At 37.6% G+C, this 26094-nt stretch overlaps 1 protein-coding gene across 6 annotated transcripts in view; it reads right to left on the bottom strand.

Moving 5' to 3' along the window:
* Positions 1-1269: 1269 nt before the first annotated feature.
* MYOF (myoferlin) overlaps positions 1270-26094 on the bottom strand; it is a 73310-nt gene continuing 48485 nt past the window's right edge. For 4 of the 6 annotated variants that reach the window (XM_062001814.1, XM_062001817.1, XM_062001815.1 and 1 more), the window contains 26 exons: positions 24993-25135; positions 24545-24718; positions 23328-23439; positions 21815-21892; positions 19123-19304; positions 18871-19029; positions 18608-18706; positions 18138-18299; positions 17470-17635; positions 16821-16897; positions 12995-13006; positions 11691-11789; positions 10920-11045; positions 9961-10116; positions 9762-9853; positions 8847-9017; positions 8160-8308; positions 7819-7958; positions 6767-6855; positions 6182-6277; positions 5430-5571; positions 5008-5107; positions 3901-4094; positions 2804-2913; positions 2326-2473; positions 1270-1953 (listed from right to left, as the gene is read on the bottom strand). In XM_062001814.1, the coding sequence (XP_061857798.1) occupies positions 1915-1953; positions 2326-2473; positions 2804-2913; positions 3901-4094; positions 5008-5107; positions 5430-5571; positions 6182-6277; positions 6767-6855; positions 7819-7958; positions 8160-8308; positions 8847-9017; positions 9762-9853; positions 9961-10116; positions 10920-11045; positions 11691-11789; positions 12995-13006; positions 16821-16897; positions 17470-17635; positions 18138-18299; positions 18608-18706; positions 18871-19029; positions 19123-19304; positions 21815-21892; positions 23328-23439; positions 24545-24718; positions 24993-25135 (3215 nt within the window). In that variant the 3' untranslated portion in view covers positions 1270-1914. Of the gene's footprint in view, positions 1954-2325; positions 2474-2803; positions 2914-3900; positions 4095-5007; positions 5108-5429; positions 5572-6181; positions 6278-6766; positions 6856-7818; positions 7959-8159; positions 8309-8846; positions 9018-9761; positions 9854-9960; positions 10117-10919; positions 11046-11690; positions 11790-12994; positions 13007-16820; positions 16898-17469; positions 17636-18137; positions 18300-18607; positions 18707-18870; positions 19030-19122; positions 19305-21814; positions 21893-23327; positions 23440-24544; positions 24719-24992; positions 25136-26094 lie in introns of those variants that run through there. The other 2 variants (XM_062001816.1, XM_062001820.1) reach the window with 2 other exon arrangements.

The raw sequence follows: 26094 nt of genomic DNA, 5'->3' as shown, positions 1-26094 counted from the left end.
CCCAGTAGTGTGTGCAGAACAGGAGCACCACAAAATTGTTCCCTACACAGGGCAAAATCTTTGCTGTTTCAACTGAGTGAAAAGGCTGGGAGACAGAATGACCCTCAGACTTTTCAGTTATGTTTTTAATAGCATTGCCTAATTGCAGTGAAGCTATCAAGCCTACACATGCCTGGACAAAAAGGCATGTGGAAGGGTGTGAACTCAATTTAGGAGGGCAGTACCTGCCACTCAGATGCCAGGTAAGCAGGCACGTTCAAATCTCGACTCTATGTTTTCTGGGGTATGCTCTTTCAAGTTATCCACTTTCTAATTACAGCCCTTACAAGCAACACAGTTTCTTGTCTTACAATGAAAAGAAGGCCTCTGTGGCTTTTACCATTTGTCAGATTGATTGCATTGATTGAGACAGATTTTAATAGTGGATGATCAAACGTTAGCTCATGCAAATTACCAGTTACTTCTAGAGTGCTAGTTCTTCACTGATGAAGGGATGATCCATCTGGATGGTGATTAGTTTCTTAACAACTAAAAATTAAGGGCATTGTAATATTTTGGACAGGATGACTCCTACTGGCTCCACTCTAGCCAATGCGACTTCACTGTCTAGAATTGATTTCATGTACCTTTAGCTTCTTCAACAGAATTAAGTCAGTATAATTTATTTACTTACAAGTGCATGCTTATTTTTACATTGTTGTTTACAATGAGAATTAAGCGTGCCACTAAATTCAACAACAGAGATTTTTCAAGACTTAACTCATTCTTGCAGTTATTTTCATCATCTTTTTAAAGACAGATGAAGTCTTTACCCAGTCAAGAGTGTGACAATCATACGAAATGCTGATTTCAGGTTCTGCTGCAGATTTCCTACATTTCAAGGACCAGAGAGATGCATCTGCTTTGGGCCTCCAAAACAGTGAGGTGGAATCCCAGGCTATAATCTGATTCTTACTGTAGATTGTATTTTACTGTTCCAAGAGAGAGGAAACTGAGGCTAAATGAAATGCTTCCTATGTGCCAAGAAGATTTCAAACAAGGGTTGAATCTGGTTTGCATATCCCCTTATGTTTTGATTAAAGATAATCTCTAAATACAATGAGTATAGTGAAATCTATTCAACATTTCAAATTTCCTAATGAATGAATGAATTAGAACTTTATGCAGAAGTATTTCCTTATTATGGTAATAGTAAAATATCTCCAACTCCAGATTTATGACATTACATCTTCTGATAAGAATTTTACAATAGACAAAGAAGACGGAAAATTGCATTTTACTTGTGGATAAGTTTATTTAAACATGTGTAAATGACACCAAATAACCAGTATATTATGTATATCTATATCTAGGCAATTGTTGTCAAGATACCTATATAGTATTGTCAAGTCTGCAGTGCAGTAACTAAAAATTTTAAGCAGCATGATGCTGAAAACATTTCTAGAAACAATGTCTGACCTTTCTTTGATTGCACTCTGAGGTTTCTTTGGTATGTATAATTCTAAGTAGTGCTTGTTTTTCATTATGTTACAATGCAAAGTTTCCAAGTGTGCCCAATAGAAAGGAATTCTCAAAAGGAAGTATCTGTTAAAAAATAGAGCTAGGAATAGCAGGCAGCCTCCTGAGTGATTTTAATGAAAAATCTAGTTTAAAAGCAAGGAAGTCAGAACTTTACCATGTGTAGATACTACTGAAGTAAAAAAAAATGTACATTAAATGTGAGGGTTTGTCCTTTGTTTTTTAAAAACACCTGTCGTGGCTCCTTGAATCTTGGCTGACCTTAAATTCTCACTTCTCTATTTTACAGTTCCAAATACAAGCAGATAAGAAGGATGGAGAGCCTTGATGAATTTGGTCCACAGCCTGAGACAAAACCTCATTAATATTTAAAAAGATGAGGTAAAAAACTCTTCTTTAAGAAATCGGTTTCACGATCTTCATTGACAGATAGTTCTGTTGGGAGAGGAGGAAAGAAACAAAACAGGCAAAATACTTTAGTGTAGTTTTGTAAAGACATTTAAGAAATCAAAATGGATTAGAATGTATTCAGAGTATCATCATTTCAGTTAAAATAGAGTAAAAATTAGTAAATCCAGACTGTAGACCTTCTATTAACTAGTGTTAATTTTGAAGGTTAGCACACATTTGCTCCTTCTTTAGGTAATAGGTTAGTCTTAACATAGATTTTAAGTGTTTCTGAATAAAAATCAGTTGAAATTGTTTATGGCTATATGAATATAATCACTATTTAAACCCAGTTGATAGATTCTCTTCCCTGAGAGTGCTGTTGATGGCTGAGGAACAGTAACATTTACAAGTTCTTACCGGCAGTGAGTAGAGGAGCACTGCTACAAACAGCAGCAAAATCAGCAAGAGGATGAGGCCTATAAAGAGCCACTTAAACCTGCGCCACACAATAAACTTCATCGTCTTGCAGGGATTTGTAAACCACAGGAAGGAAGTATCTGGTCGGCTGCATTTTGAAAGAAACATGTTACTCACACTATAAAAACAGGGAATACTTAAGCATGAAAGTACAACACACTAAAATGCTCTGGTTTGGAGAAGACACTGTTTTGTAAGTGTAAGACAGGAGTTTCAGTAAATATGTGCCATTAACACTGAAACCACCTTGTATTTTACCGTAAAGCTTACAGAAGGAAATGAGACTGGTTTTTACAAATGAAGTTTTGCAAAGGATAATTAATGTATAAGAGATCCTTCACTGCACACAGATTTTCTCAAGAACATCATAGTAGCTGCATGTTGTATATTTCTCAAGCTAGGGAGAGAAAAATCTTACTTTGGTAGATCTAGTTTCGGGTTCATGTTGGGTTCGTCTCTTCCTTTGCCAGCTGGCCTTTCCTCAGCTTCTTTTTCATTGACAACTTCCAATGTCATTTCAACTTTACCCTTCAGAAAACATATGGCATGAGACAAGCATCTTTCTGAAACAGCACTAATAGTACTTGTTTGGTACTTACACAGCAGAAGTTGGGGTCAGCTCATTGTATACATCTGTGTGTTTTCCACTTCCTTCTCAAAACACATTTCTTTCTGCACTATGACAGTGTCACAACACACTATCAGAGTGACAAATAGAAAAAAAATCACAGCACATTTCTACTTCTAAACTATACATTGCTGCTTTTTTTCCCCCCAAGTTAGCAAATGCAAACCAGTTCTTCTTTCAAGGACAACCCAAGGACTGCATCTTTTAAGCATCTCTTTTTCTAGTGCTGTGGTGGATAGATGTTTCAGATATTTTTTCCTCATTTGTTACATTTCAATAGTAAAGTTTAAAGGCAAACACATCAGGAAGAAGCAGCAGCCAGACTTGAAAGGCTTAAAATTCTAGCAAATAAATATGCATTGCTATTCTTCACAGAACAAGTTAAAACATTTTACATCTTCTGATTGCCTCTGTAATCACAAACCTAGTCTGGATTCTCAGTATGTAAGTTGTATTTGCTGTGTACAAAAGTTTTTGCTGTATATAAGTATTTGCTGTGTACAAAAATGCTTTGGATTTTTTTTTCTTTAGTTTTGAATGCAATTGGGATGTCTCATGTTTCTCCTAAGCAATAATGTGATCAATTCACTCACATAGTAGCTTTAGTGGCTGCTTTGATGGGATCACATGACAACCTGGTGCCTGAGTCCTTCAAGTTAAACACAGCTAAAACCAAAATAAATTTAAATATGAAATTTATACTTGAAACAAAAAAAAAAGTTAATGTAGCAAAATTCCTGAACTTGTGCGTAGAATGTTCTGTTTACTTGTCCTCTGTCCATCCACTGAAAGCTACCAGCTAAGCAGGAGACTCTTCACAGTTTGTCTCTATAATATGGACAGGGTGAGTGCACTGTAAGCACTTTCTGAAGAAGCACTAATCATACCGCTAGTATCCGGGAGCCCTCCTTCTCCACGTAACATGGCCACCAGCCCCTCATGGCTTTCTGTTCGAAGAGAGAGGCAGTCCTGGGAGCCTTCTGAGAGCTGTCAGCCTTGTATTCTGGAATCATGTCTATATTGCACTTCTCAGGAACTTTTGCTGGAATGATTGTTTTATGTAAATCAAGTTCCACAAAGCCTAGGAGATGGAGAAAAAATGTGTTGTACAGGAAGAACTATCCACATACACGTGACATTCTTATGTCTAAGGATGTTGTGAGGCAGGGAAGTGGGACCCATTGGGATGTGTTTAAGCCCATCTTGCTGGTGGTGATAAATTTGACTTAGCAAGCTCTCCTTCCCTTTCTTTTTAATGTAGGATCACTTCATTTTTAATAGAGGGGTTTTTTCCCACCCTAAACAGAAGATAGCCAAATACACCGATGTAATTTGAATGGCATTTCTGCAGTTAAATGCATGATTTAGCTTCATTTAATGATGGTTGATTTAAATGAAAATGAAATGAAAATGAAAATTAAATTAAATTTTCATTTTCATTGAAAATGATTTAAATCAACTATTTGTTTTCAGATTTTGAGGCCTATATGGATTCACAGAACCATAGAAGGGTAGGGGTTGGAAGGGACCTTTAGAGGTTATCGACGTAGTACAAGAGCTGCTTAATACAAGGCAGAGAACCTTCTGCAGAGCACTATCTCTATAAAAAGTAGGGATTAATAACCGTATGAAGTAGGATTAATAATGGTGTGAAATAGATTGCTTCATCTAAATTAGAGCCTTATGTCAGTACTCAGAATTGAAGTACTCAAGAAATTTTACTTAAAGAAAGAAGCAAAGTAAGTTTTCATGGATATGATCATGTCAGGCACTTTCTGATAGAGCTTACCTGAATGAAAAGGATCCTGGTTTACCTGCAAGCAGACCTTTACTGAGTGAGTATTCACTCCTTTGTTCACAAACACAAGTAACCCCGTTCTGTGTGGGAAAGCTGGAGTGTATTTGCGTGCAGACACAATCCTTATGCGGTCATTTAGGATTCTTCCTTTTTATCTCTTACTTTAAGACAATAATTCTATTCTTATAAGTCTTACCCAGGTAGTCATCCAAGGAGAACTTGTCATTATCCCATATCTGAATGATCAGTTTGGGTGGGATTCTGAATTCTGTCTTGTCAAGACTCCAAAAATGTTCCTAAAATTAAAAAAACCCACAACCCAAGCACCTTTAAAAATGACTTATGAGAACTCAAAGCTGTGATCTGTTAGCACTTATAAATTCTGGGGTTGGGGGAAGTATTAAGGATCTAATCTTGCCCTTGCTAAGAGGAGACTGCTGTTGGTGCCAGTGTGTTGTGTTTGCCTGGCTCACAGGCAAAAACTGAACCTGTTTGCAACAGTGGTGTGGGAAAAGGATGCACAGTTGAGCTAGACTCTCTCTTTCAATATATAGGTACAAAATTATCAGACTAATTACAATCTGTATTCTAAGTATTGTAATCTTTAGAAAGACTTACTTTTTTGGAAACTACACAGAGTTGTTCTGCTGGGAGATAATCAAAGGGAAAAATAAACCTCCAGTTAAAGTTCCCTTCACCATCCAGTGATCGGTAGTGAACATCGGTTTTCTGCTTATTTTCCTCATTGCCGGGCATCCATCTGAAAATAGAGAGATGTGTCTGGTGTTTGCAGTGGAACTGTACTGGTGCTTGTTTAGATGGTAACTGTCTCATTGAGTGGTTGCAAACAAGCTGTAAGACTTGCTCACAGAGGACTGGAGAGTCTTTTACACCCTTTCTCAGTTTGGTTCCAGTTTGGCACTGTAAATAGAAGTATCTGAACTGATTTTCTGATTTGCTAAGGCCAGCACTGTATCAGCAGTGAGCTGGTGGTGATTGATTTTTAGTTCATTTTTTGGGAGGAATTTGATGAGCAGCTTGGTAGTGTATTCCTCTGGTTTCTATTGACATTTTAAAATTAAAACTAGGAAACGTAACAAGTAAGAATCCAGATTGTGCAGCACCAGAGCTAATTCACTATCTTTTCAGTTGCTTCCCATCTCAAGAGGTAGACTTCTGGGATCTTCCACTGCATGTTAACTGGTCACACTTTATCCCTTAATACTTCTGTACTTGTCTGAGGTTGGCAGTATTTCAGAGGCTGTCATGTGCATTGACTTGGCTGAATCAAGTAATCTGTGGAACCTATGGTCTGAGCATTCTGAGGACATTCTGTGTTTGGTGAGTGTTACATGAGAAAGTGTTCCTACCCCTTCACGTAAATGTCACTCATTTCTTCCCCTGTGATGCTCTTTTCATCTAGAAGGACGTCTTTGGTGTTCCACACAATCACCCGCAAGATATGCCTGGGGGAGAAGATATTTAAGGAATGTAGGTGTGTATTTAAGTGGAAGAGGACATGATTTGTACCAGCCAGACATTTACTTGGTCTAAGGGTAACTAAAGGTCAATTGAAACCCTATGTTAGCTTGAAGGGTAACTAATGGACAGTTGAGACTGGATGAGGCTGGAAGTTTATATAACACCAGAAAGTTAGACAAAGGAAAATAGAAATAAGTTGATGCAAAGTAGTTATAAGATTGATAGACTGCTTCCAATCAGCAGAGTAAAAGCTGCATGCACAGCATGTGAACAAGAGACAGCAACCAGTCAAGCTTTGCATGAACATGTGTACGTGATTAGCAGTCGCATACAGTTAAGCAAATGTAAGCAATAAACGGCATTCGTATCAATTGGTTGTGCTGTGTTGTCTGTTCGCATCCCCGCAAAGGAAAGAGAATTGAATTGCCTTTGTCAGGGCTGCCAGATAGTGTGTGGTATACACAGATACTCACTTCTTGGCTTTTCGAGGAGTGATGTTGAAGGGAGGGCCTGGTGGTCCTAGGCTTTTGGGGAAAACATCAACCCACATCTGGAGCTTTCCCTGTAGCAGCAGAGAAACTGGATGAGGGATTGTTTGATGCATACAGGTTTGCTGTGGTGATTCCACAGAACTGCTTATTGACATGCTTAGTACTAATTTTAGACACAGAGCGGAGCTCCTCACTCATGTTACCAATGTCAGAACTTATACACATTTTTATATAGCAGCAAACCCTGTCCCTCATGTTATATAAGCTTCTAATGAACAATGCCAAGAATGCAGAGGATGGTAGGGATGTTAATTCCTAGTGAAGTGCTTAAATAGGCACATGTAGGTCCAAGTTTCTGTTCTCTGGGAGGTGGTATGAAGTACAGTGTCACAGATGTGGCTGACACTTTGCATCTGGCGTCCTACCTCGTGTAGATGATCAGCCCCCTTCACTAGACTCTGAAATTAATGAAGGCAATCATTGCAGATTTTGTATTCTATTTCAAGTGCAAGCCCTTTTCTTTTTGCTGGTAAGTTTTCTGGTTGCTGCAGAAACTTTCTTAGAAAAGCAAGCACTGGTGAGTTAGTAAATGCTAGAAAACAAATCTTAGCCTTTGTTCCTCTTGAACAGAGAAGTCTGGTATAAGACTTCATGATTAAATAAGCACCTCAGGACCTTGTAGAGAAATGACAAGTTCGGTCTCATTTGTTGAATGAAGCAAGGAAGCTCTTGAGCCAGGCTGTCTCCTTCTTTATTGTTGGTGAGTTATTAAACACATATTCCAGTTTATTTCAGCAACAAAATAATAAAGAAATATTTCCCAACTTCCACTCTGTCAGTGTTTAAGGTGTCGTTTTGGGGTCTTAATGGCAAAACATAACTGCATTTTGTTATGTTTCTAGACTAAGCTGCTGTAGTATTCATTTGTAGCCCTCTTCCCCCTGAGGGGTACCACTCTATTGACAATGTGATAGAAATGCAGGAATGCTTCATTTCTGCATTTGGGAAACCAGAAGTAAAGCTACTCATAGTACCTGAGAGATGTTGGGCTGGAAGGTGCTGTATAAGGTCCTTGTCTCCACGTGTTCAGGTACCATCCCCTGGGTTCTGAGGATGTGCAGGGCCAGCCGTTCCTCCCCAGGACCAAGATGCTGATGCAGAATTCTGTTAGCTTCTGAAAGAAAACACATAGAAAAGGACACAGGCTCACAAACCACACTTTGCATTTGAACTTTAGAAAGACTTAAACCAGATCTGTAAAAATTAACCTTAAAACCAAAGATTTTTTCCCAACTTTCCATAAATAACTGAAAAGTTTTGTATTTGCATCAATATGAATTTAAGACAGAAATGTAAATTAAGTGAACAAGCTCACCAGCTTCCTCCAGAGTATAGTCTCGTCCCCCGTAGTTAATCTTTCTACCATTCTCAGAGAGGATAGGAGGAGCATAGCCTTTAAACCTGGCTACATTTTGCAGTAACTGGGTTGGTTTTAGTTGATCACGCCAGGTATTCACACCTGAACTTTTAGGAAAGCAACAGAAACACATCTTAAAATTATTCACCATTCAGGGCATTTACACATCATCTAAAATGCATTTTGAAAGGGCAGCACTGTAAGTTACTGCCTAGATTGAGGCCTCTGGAGTTTGCGACAGTGACATAATTTTGGACCAGCTCTGTTACCTTCCAAGACAGGGTATTTTTTTCCTTTACATATTAAAATAATTTACACTAACAGATGTTTTTGTATTTATTTCCATGAGTAGGTCAGAAAATTGTTAAGTGTGTGTCCTCTGCACAGAAATAACACATTACCATATAAAGACATATGAAAATATTTGAAATGATGGTTTTTATTCAAGGTTCTTCTGAAGACTTTGCAGCTTGACTTGGAATTGAGGTGATAGAGTGAGCACAACAAACATGCATGAGAAGCCATAGCACACCCATAGCTTTTTTTTTTAACCCATATAATCAAGATGAAGGAAGCCCAGATTTTCTACAGAGACTGGGTACTAGATCATACAGATACAAATTTTCAGTAGACAAAAGGACTTACATGCAATACTGCTGTGGGATGCCACAGTGAGATCCATAACGAGAAAGGAATCTGTTCTCAAGATCAATTATGGTTTCACCCACTTTTTCATCACGAGTCAGTGTGTCATAGTCATAGACTGAAATTTTCAGATCCTTTTCTTGAGGCAAGAAGCAGCTGAGTTCATACATTCTAAACATGAAAATGTCCAGTTAACACTATTGCTCTTTTGCGTGATGCTTTTTATTTTTAAACTTTCAAAAACGCTTTTTAGTGGAAAAACTTGGAATTTTGAAGGACCTTTGTACCTCTAGTCAAATCTCTTTGCTGTCTGTTTCTTTGTGGAATCTGAACGACTGCAATCCTGTAGCATATCACTATGCTTTCTAAACTCTGTGTAATCCTTTTAGTCACCCTCTCCTAACTTTCTAATTTATGAAATCTTCCTCTAACTTCGGGCACCAAACCAGATCCAGAATTTAACTGGTAATGACAAAGATGATGTAACCTCTCCATTCCTAATTAGTAGTATTTTATTCACATATATCAGAGATATTAAGTTTGAAGGAAAGACGAGTGTGCTGGGAGTACATATTAAGCAGATTACTCATCGTCATATCCAAGTAGTTTTCAGCATTACAACTTTTTCCATATTCCATGGACATACTTTGTTATCCTTGCACGCATAACACAAGGCAGCTTTAAGGTATATACATTGTTTGGCTTTGTGCAATTTACCCATGTGATAACAGAGAATCTACAAACACCTATGTTGTCCAAGGATTTCAAAGGGAAATGCCTTATGTAGTTTTACTCAAGATTAACTGTCAGCATGTAACTGTGAATAAAGCCTTGGATATTTCAAATAATGCTTTATCTTAAAAAATAGGAAAACATTCTAAGATACAATCCATTGAAAATACAGAGGTCCATTACCTGCCAAAAATTGGGTTGAGAGTATTAGGCACATAATTATCTCTGTCTTCAATTACTTTTTTACCCAGGGATATTTTTATGTAAGGGTCACACTGTTTAAGAAAACAAAAAGTTAAGAAATAGTTACCAAGATTAACTTTACATAAAATATACTAGAGCAGATTCAGCTCTCAGACATTCCAGAAGCAAAAGGTCTCACCAGCCCATTGTTGTCCTGGGGTTGGAGCTGCAGAGCCCGGACAACGTAGATGCGCACGATGCACTCCTGGGGGCCGCTGTCCGGCAGCTCACGGAACTGGCGCGGAGGGGCGGCCACCGTGGGGTCATCGGGTAGCGCGTAGACTTTAAAGGATCCCTGAAAAAGAATTTGAACACCCAAGCAAGATAAATGGAGAAAAGTCACTTTGTTGAGTTTGCTTTTTCTTGCTTACTTACACAGGTTTTATGTAGGAATAGCAAAATTCTAGCCTGGTTCACAGTCACTTGGAAGTCTTTTGGTTTACTTTAGTGGCTTTTGGATAAGACTTATTACAAAGGCAAATTAAATCAATACAGCTCTTTTGATTTCCACACAATTACTCAGTTTGCTCCAGCTAAGAATAAATAACAGATATAAATCAATACAGCTCTTTTGATTTCCACACAATTACTCAGTTTGCTCCAGCTAAGAATATATAACACATACTTTGTATTCATTGCTCTTTCCAAAAGTTTTATTTAATGTTTGGTTTTGAGAGGGTTTATTGTTAGAGTTTATTGTTTGGGGTTTTTTACATACAATGTGATCATTATTTTAATCAGAGGAATAGTACAAAATACCTTTTCCAAATTCATTCTAAAAATTCACTTCATTCAGAACATCTGCAGGTGAAACGTTAGCCCTGTTCAAGAGGTTATGTGGGAATGTTCTGTTCCACAGGTACCACAAAGATCACATTGGCAGGAAGGATAATTCTTTGACATTAACATGTCATTTAGCGTGAGCTGTATCTTCCTTGGAAAAAAGGGCCTGTACCTAAGAAGCTATGAGCATCTGTTGCCCCTGTTACCACATGCATCCTTATTTAAGCTGAACTGCTTGCATGTAGACTTACTTAAATGATAACATACAAATGACTGAATCTAGCATTTGGTTGTTGCCCATTATTTGAAATTTACCTTGAATTCACCAACCACTGATGGATCATCACTGTCCTCAGATTTGCCTCTGTAAAGCTTAAATGTGTCACAGAAGTCTGTTAGGCTCTGAAATTCAGGTACTTTTTCTAATTCACAGTCGTACACCTTAAAAAAAAAAAAAAAGAAAAAGGAAAATGAAGAAAGTATAGTTTAGAAATGAACCTACATATCAGCTGTACCATTGTGGCATTGCAAACTGTATTGTGTGTTTGATGGAATATCTTAAGGAACCAAAGCATTTGGGACTGTTCTTATTTTCACATTGAAGTGGAGGCAAATGCAACGTTTGGAGAACAAGCTCTCAAGCTTCATTTAGGCCCTGTTAAAAACACAGTAAATAGCATTTCACAAGATTATCTTTACTTTCTTTGTTAGGTGTATCAGATGAGAAATTAAAGTGATCTGACTTCAGCTTTTAACCAACTAATAGTAAAAGTACCGATCCTCCGTATTCATCCTTTCTCAATGTGTGTGTTTATTTAGGGTCTGCCAGGCACCCAAAGAGGTCAAGAGTAAAATTCCATTGACCAAAGGTTGGATTAAACTCTTAATAAACATAGTTACGTAGAAAAGCAGCAAAGATGTCTTCTTAAAACATTCATTTCACCACATGATGGAACTTTACAGAAAATCGTGTACAGTTAAATTTGGAATTTACAAAACAAAGAGTACAGCTCTGGCCAGGTTTGGGCCTATAAACATTGAGAAAGTTAGATTTTTTTCTTTTTTTGTTTTTATCCTGAGCAATACCTTTAAAGTGTCATATCCTTTTTTAATATATTGTCCACATTTTTCATGTTCTCCTACTGAAGCATAAAATTTGCTCCACCAATCAACAATTTCTTCCTCCTTAAAGAAAAAATAAATAAAAAAGCCTTTTATTGGGAGTTAGAACTTCTTTCTCTACAATATTGTACAGCAGAAGCCACAAACAACAGTTATAGCATACCAGAAGACAGTAAACTGTAAAACTTATTATCAGTTAAGTAATAATAAAGGTAGATCTGAAAGAAAATTAGAATGTAAATATTAAAGCTAAAAAGATGGAATTTCTCATACCCAATTTTAGGTATCTAGTCTGTAGTCCAGCTGCATTGATAATCAACAGCCAGTCATCTCCAGGCAAGCAATTAATTACTGGTGTCTAGATGGGAATCTCAAATGACTGCTTTCTGCAGTTGTGTCTGTTTCTTTCCTCCATCTCCTGGCAATGCAGCACAGCCTACCCATCTAATCTACATTACTTACATCAGAGGGAGTGAATGTCCACTTAGCTAGTGCAGTCATTGTTTCAGCTGTTAAGGAAAAACACCATCATATCTGGTGTTCATTACAGGAATTGCATGACAGTAAAAACTATATATGTTAAAAACCTTTTCCTGAGAGATGGATATACTAGTTTGCTTTCAGCATTCCTCTTTATTTCAAAACTGTTGCCGTACAGTAACACTGGGACAGGCCTTGACTGCTCTAAGTGTACCTCATTCCATTAAAACCAGTGGCGTCTGACAGGGCCTCAGGAAACCTTAGATGCTGCCAATCTATACATTCCACTAAGACAGTATTCCTGTGGAGGTTTTAATATTTGTATTTATTTAAGGCTGATAATCACATAACAGTGCTATTTTCTGTATTTCTCCATAAGGACTGCATAATATAATAATTTGCCCCTGAAAGCATACTTCAGCTGGTAATGAGCAGTGTTCATTCACTGTAAAAGAACATGATGAATAGTATTCACTCACTGTGTAGATTTCAAAAAAAATCTTGAAGATTGTTTGAATTTAGAGTTTCAAAGTAGTATATAGATCATTAAATGTGAGGGGGTTTTCTTAATATCTAGGGATTATTATTTCAGTTTTGCATATTTCTCTGAAACTGACTGTTTTACAAGTTCATTGTAGGTTTTATGGTCAAATATTTTCAGAAATTACTGTTCTCATACACATGCTTAAAATGCTAATGTAGGAGGCAGTATGGATGTCCTGCTTTTCAACTAGAGAGCTCATTCACAAGAAAGCAAGAGGTAGATTTTTAGAAGGAGCATACGTTACCTTTTCCGTAAGCTGCTCGTGAGGATCAGATTGTAAAAAAAAAGCAAAATAAAAACAATGGTAAGGATATGATTTGTAGCATTTATACAGTTAAACAGACTATAAAAGCTTAGGGTTTTGTATATAGTATGTATGGAAAGTTACTGACATCAATAATTTATAAATACTTTTGAAGAATATTCAGACACCGTGTGTTTAACTTAATGGGTTGGGGGAGGGGTTCTGTATGTCCTAGATATTAAACTGGAGCGCATACATATATATATATATATACATATATATATATATATATATACACACACATATAATTTTTTTAAACCAAGTTTTCAGAACTGTAAGACATTATCACTCTGTGTTTTGTTTGATGCATAAAGCAAAACTGACAGAAACTTGGTTTTCTTACTCTATCATTGCAGTGTTACACTCTGGATTCTATTGTTTTCCACAGTAGCATCGTTCCCTGCTTTCACCTGTGTTGCAGAGAGCTCTGTATCTGATTTATTTCAGATGAAAAAAGTTTTTAAGGGCATTCACAGAAGTTAATCTACTCTAGAAATTATTTTTAAAAAAGTCACATATGAAAAAATTCAAGTGATTTTGTTTTCCCCTTTTTAAATATTGGGTTTTAAACCAATTTGCTGATGCTCAACAGCCTTTTTCCTTTTCCTTCTACTATTGTCTTTCAATTGTTTACAGGCTGTGGATTTTCAGGAGTCTGAAAAAAAACCTGTGAAGAATTATAAAGTACAGTAACAACCACTATATGTATCTATAGATTTATCCATACAAATGTAATAACAATCTGCACAATCCAAAATGCTTCACCTGTTAAATCACAGATACCACAATTATGACCCGATAGTCCATTAAGAGCAAGCATCATGCATCCCGTTTGGAAGCCATCATTAGCAAGTGATTTGTACTAATGTTTATACATCATACCTTGTATTTTAATTTAAAAGCATAATCAATACATTTTGTGCAAAGCAGAAGAAATATCCAAAATGTTTTGTGAATACAGGCCAAATGCATCACGAGGTCAGGACATCATTCTGGTGTATCCTGTTCATTTACTCCCATTTTTGTTCTGTACATAATTCTCTTGTAGGGCTGTGAAGGCCTATTGTATTTTAGTAGTCTTATCTAACCAAGTCAGAAATGCAGCATGTTTCTTTTTTCAGGTTTGTATGGGACTCTCAGATTTCCTAAAGGCAACTGGAGTGATTTATTCTCAGAAGCCGTATCATTAGTGACTTGCAAAACGTACAGACAGAATTTCTGAGGTGACCTTGAATACTTTGCCATATTTAAATTTGACTTTGTTTAAACACTGGTTTGTAATGTTGGCAACATGAAGAATAGGGTGCATAATTATGCAGTAATGATTTAAACTCTCAATTTCAAGCCTTTTCACAAAACATATTGGGTAGAATTGCGAATCATTCATCCAAGTGTTTATATGAGGGTTTCTGGGTTTGTTTGTGGTTTGGGGGTTTTTTCTTTTGGGATTTTTTGCCTTGATACACCATCACCTTCAAATGTCTCTTCAAATAATGCAATCAGTAGCTTTGAGAAGAAGACATTAAGGAAAAAAAAAAAAACCAACCAACCTTCTTTAAAATTTCCCCAAGTGAATAATGAGTCTTCAGTATTTGGATATTATTGTTACTGAAATTGGTAATCAGGATGTGCTCAAGTAATGCCAAAATGCAGGATAAAATGCCATATGATAAATTTGAGATTTTGGAGTGAAATATTCACATAGTAAAAATCATGTAACTGCTACTGTCTTTTTCTAATGTACTCACTGACTGCACTGTAGGTTGTTACACACGAGTTTTCAAGACATTAACACTGATCTTTAGCTTTTAGAACTTCTTAAAATTACGATAAAGAAATTAAGAGATACAGTGGATCCCTAGAAAAGTTAGAGTAAGAATTTCATTTACTGCAGTTTTATTCTTTAGTAAGAACTAGACAAAGTTCTAGTTCTTACTGGAGTAAGAACTATTCTCTAGTAAGAACTTTTAAACAAAACTGAAACATTAAAAGTGTGACTAAATAATTCCTGTGGATTTTGGTGCTAAGCTGACACAGAAAAAGCTTTTAATACTTCATACATATTGTACATATATAGTAAGACTTTCAGAAGAAGACTACCTTAATATTTGTAACTAATCATACTAGACTTATGAACATCATCTCCAAAATCTCTCTATTGTGTAATTGCCAAGAGAAGTACAGCCTCATGACCACAGTGCATTCTTCCCCCATCTGACCCGTTCTGGTCATCTCCATGCACTGGCTCAGTACATACGTACATGCACTGCTGTTGGAGAAGCCATTTTGCTGAGTGCTGCTGACATACTGCTTAAACACTGCAAATTGGAATGTCATTGATGAAACTTTGGCATTTTGTGTGTTGTGTGCATATCACTTGCATTTTCCACAGTTGTACTTATTTCAGTTGGACCTGTTTTGAATATTTTTTCCTCTCTCATACAGATGCTGTCACTGTATCTAGTGTTACAGTATATTTGATTCAGGTGATTTCAAACTCTAAATGAAGTTGTGTCTCACTTTATGTAGCATTTAAATTTTTCCCTCTTCTAGTTCTAACCAACTACACAAATTCCATCTGTTTGCCAGTGAGTTCAAAGTGTTACGTTCTCATTTTTTTTTTATTCTCTTCTCTTAAAATTTGTAAAGGAAATAAAAATTCTCTGTACCAACTATAAAGCATTTCTATTAGGACAGAAGGCCTAGTTCAGATAAAAGTTAGAGCCTGTTTTAATTAAATATAAGAATAATTTAAATGTATGATGAAAGTAGAGAGAAGAACATTGTCTATGAGATGCTTACATTACAGTCTGAAGACCATGACATTAAGATGCAGAAGAAGAAATGAAGGAAGAACAGTGCAATCAGTAACCTACTCAAATAGTGAGAGTTTATTACTTTGAGACCTCTGTAGCGAAATGAAAATTTCTGCATTTTTGTAAAAACAAAGTTGTGGGTTAAGATCCTGCAAAATTACTACGTAAAAGGCATAAGTTTTGTGCTTCCTTTATAATGACAGCCTATCAGAAATTTATGGAAACACCTTCTAGGTAAGGGGAACATCCTACTATCCTAAAATAATTGATTTTTTTTCCTTGGAAATGTACTGTCTGGAGTTTGTCTTCACTCAAGGGTAAAATTCTGCAAGCTGAATTATTTTTTACCTGGAAAGTAAAATTGTATTGTAGGGGTCCTAAAAGAATTAGAGCAGTAGAGAAGTTCACAACAGAGAAGGAAGGAGGTGTTAGTGCAGAAAAAAATTGTTTCGGTAGTTATCAGTTTGGGATGACTTCAAAATAAGAGGCAAATCCACAACTGTGATAAAATGAACAGCTGAAGGTCTGTTTTACCATGGCTTTGATTCTGTACTCACCAAAGCATACACCTGCTTCTAGCTCCTTTATTTAGAACTGCTCAGTCAATGCAAGATCAGGCTGCTCTAACCATCACCAGTTGCTGCTCTAACCATCACCAGTGGACAACTGGGTAATATTCTATCATATGCTTTCTGTAGCTATGGAAGAAGTAAATTCCTTCTTAAGCTACTGGGTGAACTTTACCATGCACAAAAAGCTGTAGTTTGATGTTCACTGTATGAAAATCAAGGTTAAAATGATTAAAATATTTCCTTTGCTTTCCTGTCACAAAGTAACTTAGTTCCATCCGTCTTTCCAGAAGGTTGCGTATGTTTCTGACAATTTTGCTGTCTAGATAGTTTCTCAGAAATCACAGAAGAAGAAGTCAAGGATCAGATTCCCAGGATTACCTGAGCTGCCAGCAGTGGCTGTGTGTCTTCCATTTCAATTACCGTGTCCTGGCGAGGTGCAGCAGAGAGCAGACTAACTGTAAGCCAAAGATTTTATTCAGGCAATGTGGTATAGGAAAAATATTTTACTGGACATTGTCATCACATTTGAAATCCAAACAGTTACAGAAGATGTAAAATGATCCACTGGCTAAAAGTTTGATCCTCTAAAGAAAGCAATTTGTTGCCACTTTTTGCTAAAAATACACCATGTATTTTTGTGCAGGATATGGAAACATTTCTCAAATATGTAGACTTATTAAAAAAAAAGCAAAACTTGTAAAATATAAAGGAGAATGTCAACATTCAGAGCATTCCTGATGGAATACTGGATCATTACTTTGGTACTTAGTGCAAGGGTAATCTGCAGGTGGTTAAAATTCCCATACTGAAGAGGAAGTTCAGGGAACCAGCACACTTCAGTCTGAGAGCAGAGTTGCCTTCGCATTCTGTCCTCTTATGCTGCACAGAATATTGCACTAATTAATACTCTGAGTTAGATTTTATCTTTCAGATCCCATTAACTTCAAATAAATACATGAGATGGTTATTCATCGGTACAGCACAGAGTAAACACTGCAGATAGATTATAGATTATTCTATTGGCTACCTTTCAGTTGTGGTGTAATGTCTTCTTTAGTAGTGTAGGGGTCACAGCGAAATCTTTCCAATAAATCAATAGTACACTGTCCCACGATGGGCTTCCGTCCAAATGGTCTGTGGTCTATTACTTTAATCACAAGAGATGGGCTGTATAACTCCTCTTTTGGCAGAAGCTGAAAATGAAAGGTTAGAGTTTGTTTATAATGCAAACAGAAGAAAAAGGAAGAACTAAGATTTCGCCCCTAAATTAGAGCTGTTACTTAATTTACTTAATATACAGTGAGGGAAGATTTCCATCTTTGTATTGTGATTCAGTAAGAGTCAGCAAAAATAACTTTTAATTGCCTCACATCTTGAATTTTCTTGACTCTTGCACAGCTCCCACCCCAGTAGTAGGAAAGTAGCCACACATCTACAAGTAAATGGATACCTTTAAAATGAATAATTAAATAAATAAATACACTGCACTGGACTGGACTGTGCATTTCATCAATGGCTGTAGGCACATTTACATGGTCTTTATTGGAATTTTTAGGCTCAGTAAATTGCTTATGTTAAGTCAAAAAAGGATGTGCCAGGTTTTCTGTTCATCCTTGCATAACATCCTTGTCCTTTAAAACTATGGAATAACTGATTTTGCTGTAGATAGCTGCCATATAGTTTTTTGCAACGTACAACTTTCATGAAGAGAACAGAAGATGGAAAATTTGGCGTTTTTTTGAGGTTTTTGATCACCACAGATTCCACCATTTCACCTCCACATTCCACAATGAGACTTGGAGACATAACAGGTGCCAGTTGGTAGTTTTTCATGTTCCGCAGCCCCCAAGCCAGAATCTGTAAAGTAAAACTCAATATAAGCAAAAATGGGAGAATTGTCAATATGCTTAATTAATAGGATGCTCAAAAAGTAAGAAAGAAAAAATGACTTATTTTCAATAATAAAACGTGACAGGCAAAATATTTCAGGGTGGTTGTTGTAGGAAAGGTAATGGAAAAAATCAAAACTCAGAAACACTGAAAATTCCTCACACTCCTCACTAGGAAATATTTTTTTTCTTGAAGGATATACACCAACTTGCTACCTAGAGGATGAGATGAGATGAGGGTACTTGTAATTCAGTTCATTTCAGAATAAACCATACCTCAACAGCAGTGAGCTGAACTACTGGTCTGATTCCTTGAGGCACCATGTAAAGTTTTGGTGCTCTTTGTGATGGCAGAATTGGAAGGTTGGCACCACCCTAAGAAGACACAAATGTATTAGTTTCTCACGTATTCCTTAAATGAAACACCTTATAAGTATTAAGACAATACTTCACATTATGACTCACTGTGAAAGGATACATAAGAAATCGTATTATACACACAGACACACACACACACACACAAAGTAAGAAACATATACCTTGTCCTTCAAAATAAGTTCTGCAGCAAAAAGAATGTCTCCACTTGCTTTGCCATTATTTATTACAGGATACCAGAGCAGTTTTGGTGTGATATCCTCTTCTGGGATTAACTTGACCATGGGGGAACAAACACTTCTTCCAAGGAATTCATCTTTACCCTGTAACCGAAAATAGCAATCATAGCCATTTAATGCTATTCTCAGTTAGTAAGGATAAATAAAATGCAATCAGAGTAAAAAGCATTCACCTACCACTTGGTCACTGTCAAAAAGTTCAACAACAACATTAGGTGGGTTTTGGGCTACTGTCTGTGGGTCCCCATAGATCTCAATTTCATTAAATATGAGAGTTTGGTCCCATGTAGGATTTAGAGTTGAATGAATTATCTCAGTTGTTTTGCTTTGATGGAGGAAAGAAACATGAGCATATGGATCTGAAATATCATACAAAGATTAAAAGTGTAGAGTTATAGACAGACCAAACCCGAAGGCACAAGGCACACAAGCACAAGTTTTATCAAATATAGCATGCTATTTTTCTTCTGTCATTTCCAGTTCTAGAAGCTGTTCTAAATAACAGAAAAGCCCACACATTATTCACATTTAATAGAGCAAATTCCATTTGATTACTGAATAGCTTCCTTTGTACAAGTCTTGGTTAACAGAGTAATAAATGAAAATGATAAAATATCTTGCAAATCAGAAAGAGAACACAAAACCAAAAATGAAACACTGGTTATACAAATCTCTTCTTAAATATTGTCTGTAGAAGTTTCTTTGTTGTCAACTCCATTGATACTGTACAGCCTCATGAATAATGTGAAGAAATAATTCTAGTTCCGACCAGTTGCCAAACACAACTTCTCCCATGCTATATTGCTCAGATCAAGCTTTTGTTTCAAACATGCTTATTTATAGCAATCTCTTCTTGTGAAAAAGCTGAATCATTCAAGTGGTCTAGGGCTGATGTTTGGCAGGTCTTTAAATCATCAAGAGCTCTGTAAAAGGTACCTGATGCCGGTCGTTAACATTTTCTCTATGAATAACAATTATTAAGGACTAGAGGCTACTTTAAGGGTTATCTTTAGGTCAGTTTCAACAGCTTTTGGCTAGGGACCTGATCAGAGTTCTACAAAATTGGGATAATTCTTCAAACTAGTTTTAGAGAAAAATAAAATGTAGATATGCTAGTTTATGTGTGACTGCATCTCAGGTACCTGGTTTGAATCCCACATATGCAAGTTAGAAGCATTTATTATTGTTTCTTTGTGCTGGTTTTTAAATGCTGCATATTGAAGTAAGACCAAATGAACACAGGCAGTTGTACAAGCCCCCCCCCCACCGTTTCAGAAAACAGCACTCAAATATCTGTAGTTCTGTATCTTCTGTAACAAATTAACAAATGCCTTAAACTTACTCAATTACTAATTAAAACATGGAGAAAAAGGATGCAACAGGAGGTTGATGACTGGCTGATTCCCCAGAGGCTGTGCTGCCGTTCAGTGGGATCTTTACCAGCTTGAGAGTTGGGCAGAGAGGAACCTCATGAGGTTCAACAAATACAAGTGCAGAGTCCTGCATCTGGGAAGGAACAACCCCATGCACCAGTACAGGCTGGGGGTTGAACTGCTGAAGAGCAGCTCTGCAGAGAGAGACCTGGGAGTCCTGGTTGATAATGAGCTAAATATGAGCCAGCAATGTGCCCTCGTGGCCAAGAAGGCCAATAGCATCCTGGGATGCATCAAGAAGAGTGTGGCCAGCAGGTCGAGGGAGGTTCTTCTCCCCCTCTACTCTGCCCTAGTGAGGTCTCATCTGGAGTCCTGTGTCCAGTTCTGGGCTCCTCAGCTCAAGAGGGACAGGGAAGTGCTGGAGAGAGTCCAGCACAGGGCTACCAAGATGATCAGGGGACTGGATCTTTTATATGAGGAAAGGCTGCAGGAACTGGGGCTGTTTAGTCTGGAGGAGACTGAGGGGGGGGAATCTCATTATCATTTACAAATATCTAAAGGGTGGGTATCAGGAGGTTGGGACATCCCTTTTTTCTGTTGTAGCTAGCAACAGGACAAGGGGTAATGGGATGAAGCTGGAACACAAAAAGTTCCACTTAAACATTAAGAAAAAAATATTTCACTGTTCAGATGAGGGAGCCCTGGCACAGGCTGCCCAGACGGTTTGTAGAGTCTCCTTCCTTGGAGGTCTTCAAGACCTGCCTGGACATGTTTCTATGCAAACTGATCTAGGTGGACCTTCTTCTGTAGAGGGGTTGAACTAGATTATCTCTAAAGGTCCCTTCCAACCCTACCATTCTGTGATTAAAGGAAATTCTCAGCTGCCCGTTTTTCTTTGATCTTTGGCTCAACTTACTGAAGAAAATTGTAGTCATATTCTTACAGAATATAATTTCAATTTGCTCTCTGACTTCTCAGTGGAATTTTAATTCTAATTAAATTAAATACTTGATAACCTGAGTATTGAATTAGCCTGATTGCAAAGATGCCATCTCAGTAATGGATTAATATAAAATACTGAACACTGAGAGGCAGTTGGTGACATAGCCATCCAGCTTTCTTCTTCCATGCTTTTGTGCAAGCTTCCTGCAGCTTATGAACTGTCTGGAGACTTTGGTTAGGAGAAGCTAAAACAAAGGGAAGAGATTGGTTATAGGAAATTCAGACCTTACTTGAATTCCCATTCTGTCACTGAGAATTCATTGGCAGCAGCAAGTGCTGCCCACTCACAGCACTTCTTTTTTTGGCAGCTTCTGAGGCAGTACTAACCAAATCTGGATCATTCATAATGAAGCTGAGACTTCCTTTACAGCACGGTTTCCATAGCTGGGACCTATGCACAGACCTTAAGGATTTAAGATATTCTACAGCTAAATCAAGTTACTAGTTCATTGCATAAGTGGGTTTTCTGCACCTTTAGCAGGACTTTTCCATACCTGAAAAACTGTCTTTGTCCAAAGCCATGAGATTTCTTGCCTGGTAGATGTAACAGCGAAGGTGGTAAGTATATACTCCTGTATCAAAGAAATAAAAAGACTTCAGCTGCATTATACCGGCTGCTTTTCTGCAGTTAAGATATTTTGAGTTTATAAAGATGCCTTACACATTTTAACTTGAGCACAAGCACTGTAATAACATATCTGCTTTTCATTTCTAGCATCAGGTGTACCAATACCAATGAGCTGGCACCTGAGAGCCTGTTCCAACAAAAGTTAAAGCAGAAATGAAAACCTCAAAACACTACTGCTATTTGGGCTTTTTTCACAGTATTGTCTAAAAATTCTTCTATTAAAAAAATTTCTCTTCGAAACTATGTGCTAATCCAGCTCCTCCAAAGAGAATCAAGAACAGGGCATTCCTGTGCTTCATATAAGTATTCACTACAGCACTTGCAGGGACCTGGGAGTTTAACATTTTTAGCTGTTTGCTCTAGAAATGTATTCCAGTTGCAACTCTGTCCCTTTTGCTAAAAGATTTAAAAAAAAAAAAAAAAGAATGCAGTCCAGACAGAACAGCTGAAAAGGAAGGTGTGAGAGCAGCCCAAATCTAGGACACCATGTGGCTGAGTTGCTACAGCTTTTCTTTAAAAGATGTGAACTCTGCAACCCTTTCAGCCTTTGGAAAAATCTGAGCCACTCGTAGCCTCAATGAGCTGAAATATCTGAACTCTGGCAGGAAGAGGTGCCATTTTCTTCCTACTGTGGCCATTATTTGGAAACAAAAAACCACGATAATCTTTCTCAGATTCTGAAAGACAAGGTTTAAAATTTAGGCACCCATTGCCAGCAGGTAACTCAAGTTCTGTAGAGTCCAAGTAAAGACAACTGTTCCAGTCAAAGCTCCTCAGAAAAGACTTTGAGTCTTAGTGGATGGGATTGGCCTCTGTTCCTGTTGAGTGACACTGATTGTTCCCATCTCAGTGTCCCTGCTTTTATGAATCCCACCATAGTGATTCCAAGGCATTTAAAGCCAATCCAGGGTGGCAGAGTTACAGTTTTGTTCACTCTGCCAGCTCAGCTACACGGTCTTACTGCTCCACTGGATGAGGCATTTGTCTGACCCTGCATTGAGCTGATTAAGTGAGCAAAAACAGCACAAAATGAATTGTCCATCTGTCTCTGGAGGCTGAGCTCCGTGTATCCTTAGGGAGGGACCCTAATGCTGAAAATGCATCATTTAAGACAGCCTAAAATTCAGGTGCTGCAATAGTGAACTTTAGATTTCCTGTCCCACACGGGTTTTAAAGATCTCTGCGTGACAGTGGACTGAAATGTCAAAATGACTGTGATTTTTCTTTTAGTAGTGTAAATAGGGCCCAATAAAGAATCAGACAGTAATTATAGCAGAAGGTATATAAACCTAGATGTAAACCACAAAGAATTACAATTCTATTTGAGACCAGGTAGAAGCAGACATGATTTGTAAGAAAGGAATTGTTAAAGAACCTACTGTCAAAGTAGCAGGAAACAAGTGGTGTATTGGCACCAAACACCTTTGTAGCTGTCTCCTTGGTTTTGTCTGAACTCTTCCCTTCTCCGTCATCGACACTAGTGTCTGCCCCCTGAAGTTGTATACAGAAAAAAAAGTTACTGCAAATTTACAGACACAGAAGGGACCTGATAAAAGTGAACTGTCTGGGGAAACACATGAGTTTCAGTCTCTCCTCCAGGTCATGGAAAATTTGCTTTCCTGAGCAAATATACTTTAAAAGATGTTTATTTGTGTCCGAAGGTCATTTGTTCTTGTCATTGAGACTATGCATAAATCAGATCCAGTCACTTCATCTTACTTTCCAGAGTGTCTCATTTCTGGAGATCTTTACCTCCCTTGCAGCTCTTACTGAAGGAGAGGCTGCAGGTCATCTGCACAGAGCTGTTGCAGAGAATACACTAAGGCTTTATCCTAGCAGTAGCCCAGGAAGTAGAGTCAGAAGAGAAATGGAAATAGGAATTTTTAAACTCTGTGGAACCAAATGAATTGGAGAAAGAAAATGCTGTCATTGAATTGTGGGTTGACATTTGGTACAAAAAAGACAAACAAACCAAGAAAAAAGCACAAACTTTGGTTAAAGCTGTACACACTTGGAATTGTTATTTTAGAAAAAAAAAGTAGCCTTCTCACATTATTTGTTCCAGTTTGTATTTTGGTAAATAGAATTTTCTATGAAGCTGTGTTGACCTGAAAACTTGTGGAGTAATTACATTGTGATGATCTATTTGGGACATATGACATTCTGGCTTCTCAACACTTTGCTGTCCTTTCTTGTGTTTGTTTTTTTATACCTGGGAATATTAATCAGGGGCAGCTATTTCAGTACCTGTTGAGTTTTGTGCTGATGTTAGTAAATCTGAATTATGTGCATGGAAAGCTTGAGCTGTGGTGTCACTGTGCTTACAGAAGGCTTGTCTAGTAATTTGCCTTTTTGCTCTAAATCTCACATAAAGTAATAATAAAAATATTTTGAAAAATAATAAGTATGTTATGCAAGAGTCTCTACTCCAACTTTAAAGGTCCCTTTCAGATTTAAACAAGATAAACTGTATTAGTGCCGCTGTTGTATATCAGTCTAAGAATTCAGGGACTAAAATAACTGACACTTCATTGTTTATTTACTGTAAATTATCAGATTGAACTTTTAAAGACTTTTTTGGTATTTTGTCCCTTACCAAAGCACCTTCAAGTTTAAAGATAGCTGCTGCACCGTGTGTCTCTGAGGGAGCCATTTTTCGTCTCCATCGTCTTCGCCGGAAAGTATCAGAACTGCGTTGTTTCCAGTGGAATTTCCATCCAATCAAGGAAGCGTATTCCCATCCTTCTTGGTCTTCATATGATGGCATTCCCTGGAAGACATAAATCCTTGCTATCCACAGTCTTGTGTAAATGTAAGGAAAAAAAAAATCAGCACTTACTCTGGCAGGCGTAATAACCCCTTCCTAAACCAAAGCTGGGAACATCCATTTACAAAAGGCAAAGGAGAGGGATATAATGAAAACAAACATGATAGTAGTTTTTTTCTTTATTCAAGAAATGAGTAATCTCACATGTATTTTTTATAAAAGAAACTCCAACTGTTCCAATGTGCAGGTCTCTTGACTGCATCTGTCTTCTGCTTACCCTTCCTGCTGCCACTGCTTGAGCTGGATCCCTCCTGCGTTTCCGCACCAGTCTCCGTCGTCGGTGTGTGTGGTACATTTTCTCCGCGGCGACCCATGACTTTGGTTTAGTGTCTGGAGGAATGGTAATTCCGTACTCCCATCCTGAAACAGAATTGATGAGTTGGTATATTTCCAGAAATACAAGCAAAGCAGAAAGTAGTGTTATTGTACCTAGAGAGGATGAAGCTTTAGTGATACAAGGCTGTTTGATACTGCTAATTGCCCAATAGCTAGACAGAAACTGATGACATGTTATGATGATGCTATATTATATGTGACAATAAAAATCTCAACATTAAAACATACATTTTAAGTTCTTGTCTTTGCATTCTTGCTTTTTTTTTAATGTTATATGTATTGACATCACATTTTCATACGTCACCACAGGGACAACTAGTTTTTAAAGGAGACTGGAATGTCCTGTGTACTCTTGCAACTCCAGCAGCTGGCTTTTAAAGGAACATCAAATATTTGATCGTAAAACAGTAAGAATTGGTAAACCTGTTACTCTGTTTTGGCTCTGCATATTATAAATCAGTTGTCAGGTATCTAGGACTCAAATTTTTATTTAGATTGATCTCTAATGAAAAGGTTACTGCTACCAAAGGTTTCGGTTAAAACAGATACAACTACCCTTTAATAAAATGGGGTTTTTACTACTCAAACATGATGGAGTGGAACATCTCCCTTATGAGGAAAGGCTGAGGGAGCTGGGGCTCTTCAGCTTGGGAAGAGGAGTCTGAGGGGTGACCTCATTGATGTTTACAAATACATAAAGGATGGATGTCAGGAGGATGGAGCCAGGCTGTTCTCAGTGATGTCCAATGATGGGAAGAGGGGCAACAGGTACAAGCTGGAACATAGGAGATTACAAAGAAATAGAAGGAAGAATTTCCTCACTGTGAGTGTGACGGAGCACTGGAACAGGCTGCCGAGGTGGGTTGTTGAGTCTTCTTCTCTGGGGATGTTCAAAACCCATCTTGGCAAATTCCTGTGTAACCTACTCTAGGTGGTTCTGCTCTGGCAGGACGGTTGGACTCGATGATCTTTCTGAGATCCCT

Source organism: Colius striatus, chromosome 8 (assembly GCF_028858725.1).
Source record: "Colius striatus isolate bColStr4 chromosome 8, bColStr4.1.hap1, whole genome shotgun sequence".
NCBI lineage: Eukaryota > Metazoa > Chordata > Aves > Coliiformes > Coliidae > Colius > Colius striatus.
The sequence above is the reverse complement of the archived record's forward strand: the minus strand, read 5'-3'. Positions and strand labels throughout refer to the sequence as shown.